The sequence below is a fragment of the Pteropus alecto genome, unplaced genomic scaffold (assembly GCF_000325575.1).
Source record: "Pteropus alecto unplaced genomic scaffold, ASM32557v1 scaffold25, whole genome shotgun sequence".
Classification (NCBI taxonomy): Eukaryota; Metazoa; Chordata; class Mammalia; order Chiroptera; family Pteropodidae; genus Pteropus; species Pteropus alecto.
Window position 1 is genome coordinate 926,869 of NW_006441955.1, and position 11,992 is coordinate 938,860.

General features: G+C 52.1%; 1 protein-coding gene across 1 annotated transcript; it reads right to left on the minus strand.

The window, feature by feature from the left end:
- Positions 1-116: 116 nt before the first annotated feature.
- On the minus strand, positions 117-8,762 carry MOB3C (MOB kinase activator 3C). Its single transcript, XM_006919155.3, has 4 exons — positions 8,483-8,762; positions 4,680-5,149; positions 2,356-2,558; positions 117-2,034 (listed from the first exon to the last, which is right to left on the minus strand). Exons 2-4 carry the CDS (start codon positions 5,095-5,097, stop codon positions 2,005-2,007), a joined length of 651 nt encoding a protein of 216 aa, XP_006919217.1. The 5' UTR covers positions 5,098-5,149; positions 8,483-8,762; the 3' UTR covers positions 117-2,004.
- Positions 8,763-11,992: the final 3,230 nt, after the last annotated feature.

Here is an 11,992-nt window from a genome sequence, read left to right on the forward strand (position 1 = left end):
CCAGACCACAGCTTCCCACCAATGCAGCTTTATTTTACCAAAAATAACAACAATAAAATCTTCCTTGTTTCACAAAAATAGATTTCCCCACCCCCTCCTGTCTTACCCCACCCGCCTCTGCAATCAGCACCAGCCACAATCTAGAATCCATCTTCCAATCCACAGTCCTCTTTGGGGGAATCTTTGACAACCCCCCACCCGCCTGCCATGCAAACCTCTGGCAAAGCTGCTGGGGCAGTGTGTTTCTCTTGGGAACTTCTCCAGAGACAGCCGTCCCAGGACCAGCTGCCTGGCCCCAGAAGCGCCATCTGCTTCCCCAGAAATCAGGCAGCTGCTGGGCCATGGAGAGGGTCATGATTTTGGAGGCTTGGCTCAGCAGATAATCCCAGCGGATCTGCAGGGAGGTGGGGCACTCTGGCATCAGGCTAGAAATCCTTGCTCAAAGCAGGAACTGTTGTGTCCTGGAGAAGGGTTGTCAAACCCTCTTTCCATGTGCTCCTCATCTCCCTATGTAGCAATCCATAGGCTCTGGGGTGGCAGTCAGGGCCCCTGGTTTCTATTCCAGCTCCACAACAGCCTTGCTGTGAGGCCTTGGACAGTTGCTCCTTCTTCTCTTCCCGGCTTCAGTCTCCTGCTAGGTACATGGAGGAGTCTGTGAGTGACTCAGGATGAGCCTCAGGTCCCTTCTGGCTCTCCATCCTGGCCTCCCAGCATGGAGACTCTGGGAGGGGAGGGCCCTGTCCCTGCCTCAGTTTCTCCACCTGTGGGTCTGGGCACAGGGTTGGGCATGGGGTGCCGAGTGATAGAGTGCTGAATGGACATCCCAGTTTCTCTGTGGACAGCTATGCTCTGAGAGCCAACCAGCTGGAATGTCTCAGGGATAGTTGGGAAAGAGGCAAGTACTTGCAGGATGGGGGCTCTCCAAGCTTGGAAGGGTCCATTCACTAGTCACGTGGTCCTCAATGTCCCAGGATGGGAGACAAGACTCTGGAATTTCCCAATTCGAGTTCCACTAGATCCTTGGGTTGGAGGATTTTCTGTGCTGGACTTCAGATTCTGGGAGCTAGACTGGATCATGTGATTCCCAATTTAAGAACCAGTGGAACTTTGTGGACATGAGGGATCATCCCCAACCCCCAAGAGGCTGTCTATAATCAGGCTTTCCTGGAGGCAGAGGAACGAGTTAAATGACAGCAAACGGGCATCTCTGGCTGAGCAATCAGAACCTGTGTCTGTGGTGGACTATGGCTTTAGGTACCTAGGATGAGGATCCTCTTCCTACCTCTTCACAGCTCTTCAGAATTCATGCTGATGGAAGAACGTAGCCTAGAAGTTTCACAGAGCTACCTCTACAACCACATTTTGTGCACTTATACACATTTGCCAGACATGCCAAGTGGGGACAGTGACCTGTCATCACTCTGAAAGTGGTCATAGTCTGATGGTCCTAATCCCTCCTCCCCTACCTCCCTCATTCCTTGGTTTCTTCCATTCATCCATTTATCTAACATTTATGAGGGCCTCTTATGTGCTATGGAGGGTCTAAGGCAGCCAGCTCTCACAGACACACCCCACAGTCAAATACACACACACACACACACACACACACAGTCATCTGTGCTCACTCACACACAGGCTGCTCACTCTCTTGTACCTGACTTGCCATCACCTCAACCACATCCACAATTTCCCAGGTAAGCTTGGAAAGGTCACATATCGGAGCAGAAAGCCTCTAGCCTACCCCAACCCCAGACTTCATGTCAGAGGTTTAGCCCTTCCTTTCCTTCTGTTTTCCCACCTTTAAATATTCCCCCTCTCCATTCACAAGCAGTCAGGGGACATGTGGGCACACTCCTGAGAACCAGAAGTCAAGGGGCTTTGGATGTGTGGAGGGGGTCCCAGGGCCTTCAGGTTCCTCTGCCACCAGACTCCTGAGGGTCCCCTCCCTTAGCCACTCTGTGTTCAGATGGTCCATCTGACAGGCAACAATGTCCAGGCCTGGGCTCAGTGACAGATCCGCTCTGTCATTTCCCTCTGCAGAGACACAAGATGGGGAAGGGTCAGTCAGAGCTCAACCTGCTAGGTAGTCCCTTCCCAAACCATAGAGTCTGGCTGTTTTTTTGCCTGAATTTGGCCCATTTCCATCATCCCCCACCCTAATTCAAGGCTGCAGATCTGGGTTTGTAAACTGACACTTGAATGAATTCTCTATTGAAGTACAGAATCATTGTTAAATGAATTGCCGTCCCCTAATTTATCTATACGGGTATTGGATTTTCTTGAAGCAGGTAGCCTTTGGATTTGAAAACTCAGAGGCTAGCCCTGGTCGGGGAGGGCAGTGGGGCTTGGCCTCACCAGTGGCTCTAGCTCCCGTTGGTCCACCAGGCTGAACTCGCGGATGAAGTAGTAGAAGTGCTTATAGCAGGTGTTGACATGTGCTTCAGCCCCCATGCTGAGGATGCTGTCGAAGTGGTGGATGTAGACGTGGACAAAGACACGGAAGAGGCGGGTCAGGATCTTGTTGCAGACCTGCTGGAAGTTCTTGGGAAAGGGAACTCCTAAGGGGGCATGGATGAGCAGAAGTGGGGGATGAGCATCTTGGTATGAAACTCTGCCCAACCTTCCCTGCCCTTCCATATATAGGCAGCCTTCACCCAGAATGGCCTCTTCCCTAGCACACTTTGCTGTGGGAGACAGAAAGATCTCATGGTTTGCTTTCTCCCATACTTCCCTTTTTAATGAAGCACAAATCTGACTGTGCCTCTCCCCTGCTGAAAAATAAATCATCTTCCACATTTTCCCATCAGCCTGAGTAGGCCTCTGCTACGTGGTTGGGGTCACTGACCAACCCTTCTCAGACTATGATGAAAGTGATGCCCAAACTCTCTCCAGAAATATGTGTATCTGTAGGTGCTCTCACATGACACCCTTGGATACAATTCCAAAAGTGGCTCGTTGCCATCTAGGTTCTATTTTTAAAAACATGGGCCTTCATGATTAAGTCTTAACTTCCCAGCATGGAACCTGCTCAAGCCCTTTCATGATCCTGACCTCCTTCTCCAGCCTTGCTCTGACTCCTTCCTTTTTGTGGCATTCACACAGCAGGCCCCAGACCTGAATCCTGAGAATTACTAAGTCTTCAAGAACTTGTTCAGATATCTCTCATTCCTTCATATAATCAATAACATTTACACTTCCATCTGTGAGCCAGGCCCTGTGCTGGCCCTTAGCACCTTTTGCCTGGTATGATAATGGGTATTATATCCATTCTAGATGTGATAAAATAGAGGTGCATAAAGGTGGAGCCACTTGCCTGAGGCCACATAACTATTAATTAGTACAGACTGGAAGCAAGATTCAAACCCTCTTTGTACTGCCCTGCAGCGGCCCTCTGAGATAAATGCCACTGGTCCTGCTCAAGAGAAGCTCCAGGACCTGCAAAAAAGGCACAATTTTGTATAGCCCTGTGCTTAAGGTAGAGATCTTGGTAGCGATACCCTGTTCTCTGCTATGGCAGAGCCATCCCCGGGTTAAGGAACAGACATCTGGGGTCTCACAGGCCCAGGATGTTAAGGCTAGAAGGGAATAAGAGCCCAGACACAGATCCACACTGACCCACCTGGCTCCCTAGAGCCCTTCTCCTTCCTCGCTGCTCTCGGATGGGGTTGAGCCCTGCCTTCCTGTGAGCCCTAGGCCCAGCCCAGGTCCCTCAGACGTCCTGCTCATCTAGACTTAGGGCCTGGGCCCCAAGAGACCTGAGGTATGGTTTGGAATCCCTCCTGATTCAGTGCACTGTCCCTCTCTTGGCCTCAGTTTTCTCCCATATGAAATGAGGATACCCATTACTGGGCAAGATAGTACAGGAAATGGCAGGCTACCAGCTGGGATGGGGCCATGGGCATTGAATTGTGACTCAGCGCCCAGCTTCCCTCAGTATTCAGACTTCTCCCCTCTGGGCTTGACCACCCTGCCCCACCCATCTCTGATTCCTAGTGCCTTAACGGGATGAACGTGAGGCCAGGTGGGGGAGGGGCTGCTGTGATGCACACAGTGTCATGCCCGCTCAGCTCCTGGGCCAACACCCCCTCTAGCTGCCCTTGGGTGGGGAAGCAGGGTCAGGGTGACATCACTCATCTCCTGTCCCTACACTCACCCGCCAGGGCTGCCCAGCTGAGATAAGAAAAGGCTCCACGGCCTGGGCCTGACAAGGAAGAATCCTGCCCTTGGAGCCCCCTGAGGTAGGGATACCATCTGGCCCACCCAATCCCCACCCCCTTCCCTTTCCGGGGCCAGGAGTCAAAGGCAACTCCTAGGAGACTGCAAGTCGTCAGCCCAGGTAGGGTGATCTGCTAGGAGAACCTTGAGGCACCTCTTCTGGAAGGTTCTGAGAATCACAGTGGTCTTGTCAGGGTGGTCCTGGAAGGGGTACTCAAGCCTCAGACAAGAAAAGCCCTAAACTGGGAGTCAGGCAGTTCTAGCTCAAGATACCTGATCTTGAGCAGCCACTGAACCTCTCCATGCCTCAGTTTCCTCTTCTACAAAATGAGGAAGAAAATTACCACCACCCTGCCTCCCCTCTCGAATTGCTGTATCAAACTAAATGTCTCATCTGTGAAATGGGCTCCGGTGACTGCCTCTCTCCCTGGCCAGGCCTGACCTGCCTGCCAGGTGGCACTCACCAACGCGTGTGGGAAAGACATCCTCGTCGTTGATGAGGCTCTCGATCCAGTCCATGAGCAAGGCCATGTAGCGTGGCGCGGATAGCTTGGCTGGCCGCCGGTACTGGCGCTCGTCCTGCCAGCGGTACTCGTAGCGAGGCCCTCCGGCCATGACCGGGCAGGTGGTCTCGCTGCAGCGCTCCGCCATGGTGCCGTAGATGAGGTTGATGCGGTTGAAGAAGTCCACCACATGCACGGCGATCCAGTCGTCAATGTTTTCTCCAGGCGGCAGCCTCACTACACTGCGCAGGTCCAGGCCAGACTTGAGCGACGCCTGTGCCTTTTTATACAGCTCAAAACGCTGTGTGCCGGGCTCGAAGCGCTTCCGTGGCCGAAAGGTCTTGTCTTTGGCGAACACCTGCTTCAGGCACAACGCCATGGTCAGGCTGGGCGGAGGGGCCAGGTGTCCAGTGGCAGGACCTGAAGATGCTCTGCCAGGGCCGAGGGCATGGGGAAGCATGGTGGTCAGATCCTAACCAAACGGGCTTTGACTTCCCAACACATCACTGGCCCACCTCTGCAGTCCCTGCCCTATTTCCAGGCTGCCCTAGTTCCTTCTGCCAAGCACCCACAGCCCTCCCATCTTGTTTTGTTTCCTCTCCACATTCATTGCATTTCACAGAAGGCAGGGCTTCAGCTCCAAACAGGTGCTCCTCAGACTTGCTGTTGGCCAGTAAAGAGGTGGCAGAGGCTTTCTGTAGGCCTGCCAGGAGGCAGGGGCCTGGATAAGATGAACTCTGGGGGGAGCCCAGAGGCCAGCTGGTGCAGTGTGGGAGAGAGAGCCTGGCTGCATTGTGCTGGGGGTAGGGGGAGGGCCCCTGCCTTCAACTTCCTCTGGGATATCCCGTAGTTTATCCGGCCACCGGGGGTTCCCAGGGACCAGGAGGGACTTTTCTACCAAAAATGTCCTTTCCTTTTATTACTCTGGAAAAGGAAAGGGCCCTCATATGGCCAGCTGGGTGGCCTCTGAGTGTGGCTGCAGGCGCTGGAGGAGAGGGGGAGGTGGCAGGTGTAGAAGGACACCATTTCCTTCAACAGTGGCTGAAGATTCTTTCCCCCAAGCCAGCCTCCTCCAGCCTGAAACCCCAAGAAGCCACAGCAGCCCTCCTAACACCCCATTACCTGGAACTCAGTAGACATTCCTAGAGCACTCACTACATGCCTAGAACTGGGAGATAGGAGAATGTAGTCAAATCTGTCCATCTCGGCCCATCTAGAATTCAGATGAATTTGCTTTGCCTCTTAGAACTGAAGGATCCCAGATTCAGAACAGACTTTGGGGACAGGAATCAGAGTCCCAGGCTTGGTTGCAGGAGTCCTAGGTTCTAGTCCCAGCTCCATCATGGCTGGGGCACCCCTGTAGCAGGCATGGATTTGGCCTATGCAACTTCCTGCGTCACTCTGATACAAGCCAGGTTTCTGGGACTCTCAGGGTAGTATGTGAGTATGTGAGCTCTTGGGAAATGCAGACCCAGGTACCTGCTGAGAATGAAATTTAGCCACAAACTGAGCACTGACCCTGACCCCAGACTGAGCACTAACACTGAGTATAGGCTAAGCACTGAGCTCTGGCTCCAGGTTGAACTTTGACCTGGCCCTGACCCTGATCAATGGGAGTCCTGACTAGCTTTAGACTGAAGCTTGAATATAGTCAAAAACAAAGCCTGGCCTTGACCTCGGAGCTGACACTAGAGCATTTTCCTTTTCATATCTCTAGTAATGGTGGGACAGAGGTGGGGAAGGAGGATGGGAACAAGGTGACAATTGGGTGTAATCAAAGGCACAGTAAGTATGGGTTGGGGGAGGCGTCACATCAAGCAAAAAGTCAAGCTAGTGGAGGAGAAGTTTGGAACAGGGGTTCTTCCTTGTGCCCACAACAGGCAGGCCAGGAGGGAGATAGTCAAGTAAAATGAGAGGAGTTTGGAGAGTAGGGGCAGGTCTCCCAGAAGGATGTTGTCTTCTTGAAAAGAAAAAACCTCAATGACATGGCAGGTCATCTCATCCATTCCCTGCCGCTCACCTTCTCACCCAAAGAAAACCCCAGTGTGGGACCTGAGCTTCCTGACCAAGAGGAGGAGATGTTCATGCTTCACTTGCTGCCTGCATTCTAAACTCTGCTTGGGGCAGGTGCTTCCAAAATCACACTGAAATTAGGTGGGGTTGCTGGGCCCTGTACCATCACATAGTCCCTTTTACTGACCAACAGACCTCACCCTGGCATTCAATACCTCACCTTACCTTTCCTGCCCACTCCCTGACAACAACCACTCTGGGCTTCTTGATGATACCTGAACATACTGCCCACTCTCCTGCCGCTATGTGTTTTCTTACACTGGTCCCTTTGCCTGACTACATATGATCAGGTTGAATGCTATCTACTCCCATAGCCCCCTTTCTTTCTCCTTGGGTGGAGGCTACTGTTTGGCCTTTGCTGTCCCCACACAACCTATCGCGAGCCTAGGTCAGGGCCTGGCACATAGTTGATGCTCAGGCTTTAAGGAAAGTTTAGAATCAAGAATCTTAGGGTTGAAATAGCTCCGAGAAATCAACTGGCCCAACTCAGTTCTTATATAGATGGGGAAACAGGCTGAGAAAGGGGCATTGAGGACTCTGCATTCACATAGCAAGTAACAGACAGGGGATCTCCAATGGAAGAACTGAGAACTGCGATAAAATGAGACTGAGCCCATGAAAAGAGTAAAGGAGCATCTTCCTGCACTGGCTGGTAGCTGGTCTGGTGGAGACAGGGGAAAGTTGGGGATGGAAGGAGAGGGGAAGCATCTTCCCACCAATTAGACCAACTTAATTCCTGTTCCCCCAACTCACTGCGCCTCCCCCCACAGTCCGCACGCACAGCAACTTGGGCGTCTTGACCAGCGAGCTAGAGTCCCACCTTCCTGCTGTAGAATTTCAAGGCCTGGGTCTTTTCCTAACAAAATGTAAGCTTGCGAGTGGTGGTGGTAGAGAGTGGGGGTGGGATTTGATAGTTGCCTTTCTATCCAGGCCACTGGTTTCTCTTCACTTCCCACTTCCATGCCCTTCCTGAGTTTCTGTCCCTCACAGAACCTTTGTTCCCTCCCTGAACCATGGCCATTTATATCCTCTCTTAGCCCCCTGTTTCCTAACTTTGGGTGTCCTTTTACTCCTAAAGTGGCCAGAGATAGCTTACACCCTGGATGGGCGTCTAGGCTTCCCAACTGAAGACCACAGAGTGGCCCTGTCAGTTTCTGACACTTAGTCCCCTGCCAGAGCCACACCTGCCATTCCCCAGGCCTGGCCCAGGATCTTGGGCAGGGGCTGGCCCCAGTTTGAGCCCAGAATCCAGCCTAGGGCTGTGCGTCCTGCGAGATGCCTCCGTGCAGGGCACAGATCCAAGAGAAAAGTAAAGGCGGGGCCTCCATGCTCCGCACTGAGTCTGTGCCCACCTCACAACTCTCGGCCGCCCAAGCGCACCCCTTGGCCATCTCCCCCTACCCTTCTCCAGCCCAGCTGCCATGATAGACCTGTCTGTTGTAGGACACAGAAGAGCAGGCCTGACATTTCCGCTCCCGAAGAAGACACACCCCCCTCAAATACTGCCATCCCCCATACCCCACTTCAGCGGCTCTGAGCCTAGGACCCCAAACCAAGGATTGTGGCCAGCCTGCCTTCGGGCAGAGGTCGCCTCCGGACTGTGCCACGCCGGGACAGCTGAAGAAATGAAAGTGGAAGCAAGCCTGGGCCGTCTGTGCGGCGGGGGCGCGTGGGGCGCGGCACTCACTCACCGAGTCTGCCTGGGTGGGCAAGCGCTGAGCCCTCGTCTGGCCGCGGGTCACATCCCAGCGCCCTGGGTCTCCTCCTTTTGCCGGTCCTCCGCTCTGCGTGTGCTCAGTCCGCCCGCCTGCCTGCCCTGCCGGGCCTCGGTCGACCTCACGCCCCTGAGGCGACGCCAGCTCCGCCCCTACCCTCCCGGGCCAGCCGTGCTGCGGCCAAGGGGCGGGGGAAGGGGCGGGGAATGGGGACCCCCCTCCCCGAATGCACAGACACACTCACTGTCGCCTTTCCGGAATGTCCATATCGCTCTCCCAACTTCCCCATGGGTAAAAGACTAGCTGGCCCTCTCAGCGTTTGCTTGGACTTTTACCAAGCAGGCAGCCTCAGCTTTCTCAACTGTAAAATGGGGACAAGCTCAGCTTCTGTCTGGAGGGGAGACAAAAGAGCTGCTAAATAATGGATTTCTTTTTTTTTTTTTTTTTTGTCTTCCCAGAATTACGTGTGTCTCGTTTGTCCCTGAGCTCAATAAGGGATCAAGTCTGCCCTATACACTTCCACATTCTTAGCTCCTGGCATAGTGCCTGGCACATAGCAGGTACTTAATACCAATGAATGAGTGCCTTGGGACTCATGAGTGAGTCCCTTACCCCAGCACTAAAAGACTGGTCCTGAAGAGTGCTCCGACACAGACTTTCACCTTCTCCACCAGGGCCGGGGCCCTTGCTCAGACTGGGCTGATTCTCCTCACCCCTCACCTGAAGTCACCCGATTTCCTACCGCCAGACATTTGTTCCAGTGGTTCCCACTTTGAAATATCTTCTTTCCCTCCTTCTTTCCAACCAAATCCAGACCCTTCAAGACTTGATCTTCTCTCCCTAGTTTTCTACTCATGTTCCTCCTCTGATGAAAGACAGATATCCCACAGCAGCACCCAATGCACATTGTGGGCCCCAGGCCCAAGGAATAGGTGGCTGGCTCTGTCCTGGGAAGGGAGGGAAGGTTGGAGGCCTTCTAGGATAGGAGGGCCAAGGCAGATAGATGAGCTGTAGAGGTCACCCTGGAGAGGTGCAGGAAGTGAGCAGGCAACAGTGGGGTAGCGCTGGAGGCTGGAGGAGGGCATTTACTGTGGCACAGACGCTTACTGGGCTCCTCTTGTGTCTGGATCTTCTTGCTCGATGGCAATGAGAACACACAAGATCCTAAAGAATGAACTGAGGATTCTTTCTTTTGTCGAGCACCTATTTTTGCCACAGTCTAAAGTTCTCTTTTTTTCCCTGCTGTGTGGGTCTTAATTCTGCCCTAAATTTCCTCTAAACATTTGCATGCTCTAGTATATGCAGAAGGAATTCGAATCTATTCCTTCATTTGTTTGATATTCTAATCAACCCCCTTTCTTAAGCATGATTCTGTACACTGAGGGCAGGGCATCAGGTGATGAAGCTGTCCCAGTACCTGACCTCAGCTGAGGTTAGCAGGTGGCACAACACACAGAGATAACACAAGGTCAGAGCTCAGTCATCCAGAAGTGGAAACACGGTTATGGACTGGGCACTCTGAAGAGAGTTTAAAGAAGACATTATTTAGAAGTATAGTGAGGGTGTAGGGCAACCACACAGATAGCATGTTACCAAAGGACTAGCAAGAGCAGCCCTTCGATGTATGCCCTAGGCTGAAGCTGTCACCCCTAGCTGAAGGGGTGTTGGGAGGGAGGGGTCAAAGTGCAAGCTATGAGGAGGGGCCTACTGATCTGACCTTAGCTGTGGCCTATGCTTGAAGGGCATACCTAGCCCACAGCAATCATTCTGTGAAGGAATGGGGTTGTAAAGGGGCCTCCCTCTACTCTCTCTGGCTGATCTCTGGCCAGGTTTCCCCATTGGCCAGCTCCTACTCTTGAAGCTAATGAGAGTTGATGCAGCACATGGAGGTCGGCTTTCTTGGGTCTAGAGCTGGGTGGAGGAGGGTGGAGAGTGCATCTAGGGAACAATGAAAGGTACTTGGCACATAGGCTCAGGGACTTCGACTTACAGAAAAAACAGAAACCGCTGTGCTTTACTTATCATTCAGTTCTAAATATTTCATAATTTCATTGTCATTTCCTCTTTAACCCATGGATGATTTAGAAGTGTGTTTTTTAGTTTCTCAGCCTATGGGAGGTTTATGATTTTCTTGTCAACTTCTAATTATATAGCATTGTGGTCGGAGATCATGGTCTGTAAGATTCTTTGGAATGTGATGTGACTCCCTCTGTGGCTTTGTACATGGTCATTTGCTGTACCTTGAACTAGGTTTTATAGAATGAGCAGGAGTTTGCCTGATGAAGAATGAAAAGCACAGAATCTTACATCGTGGGAAATATAGCTGATCCATTTGGAAGGAACTTCAGAAGTTCCCAGCTCACCCACAGAGCCCTGGGTGTCTGCCCCAATACCAGATGACAGGTTGAAGGGTTGGGAGAAGCCAGAGATAGCCCAGATCCCTTAAACACCTGTACCCCCGTCCTGTGGCTCTGGTTTTAGGCTAGAGAGACTGTGTCCTTCCAGGAGGCTCTGCTGGGGCTGAGAAGACCCAGACCTGGGAGAATAGGTCCTGGCTTTACCGGAAAATAGCTGTGAGACCTTGGGTTGTTCTTGTCCTCTCTGATGGCATGCTGTAACCCGACAGCACTGCATGCCTATGCAGGACAGGCACTGTTCCCTGCTACTGAGTGTGATAAGTGGCTCAAATAACCTGTGTGTCCTGAGTGTGATAAGTGGCTCAAAAAACTTGTGTGATAACCACTGTGATAACCTGTTTCTGAAGCTTGATGGGAACCATTGAGGACTCGGTTGAGGACATACCCTTCTTCACTGCACAATCCAGGAACATGACTGCTTGATGGGAGCTCCAAGTGGCAGTGGCTCCAAGTGGTACTGAGCTCTTGCCCAGCTGTATGTCTCGGGGAAAGCCTCTGCCCCTCTTTGGGCCTCAGCATTCCCCATCTGCACCACAAAAGCATCTCCCAGCTGTACTATTCCAAGTGCTTTATCAGGACCAGCTTCCTGCTCTTGCCCCTGTGGGCTCAGTGACTCGACTGATAGCAGGAAAGTTCCCACATCCCTACGCTTCTCTCAGAATGAGCTACAGCACCCCAGCTCACCCCACCAGACTTCCAGAAACTTCTGTAGCCTGATGGCACCTACCTTCTCCTTAATCTCCTAAGAAAAAGTTTCTATTTCAGCTTCTGCCTCTTCCTGCCCAGAAGGAACTATCTTTCATCCTGGCACATTGAAGAAAAATCAAAGGCTACCCTTATTGCAGTAAGAAGAATTAAGGTTAAACTTCCTTTAGTTTGAAAAGGACAAAGTTGAAAAGGATGTACATTAAAATTCCGTATGACTGTGGACAAGGCGATTATTCTCTCTGAGCCTATTTCCCCTTCTGTAAAATGGAAACAACAATAATTTTTTTCCCAGAGAAGAGCTATGAGGACCAGATGTGATAGTCCTTGTAAACAACTGAAGGCTGTGGCTGGGGTTTTGGGG

Bases quoted from the DNA above. Each gene is read 5' to 3' on its own strand.
- MOB3C (XM_006919155.3), bottom strand. From the start codon at position 5,097: ATGGCGTTGTGCCTGAAGCAGGTGTTCGCCAAAGACAAGACCTTTCGG. The intron at 2,559-4,679 runs GTGAGTGCCACC...ATGCCCCCTTAG, and splicing joins TGTCTTTCCCACACGCGTTG to GAGTTCCCTTTCCCAAGAAC. The intron at 2,035-2,355 runs GTGAGGCCAAGC...GTGTCTCTGCAG, and splicing joins AACGGGAGCTAGAGCCACTG to AGGGAAATGACAGAGCGGAT.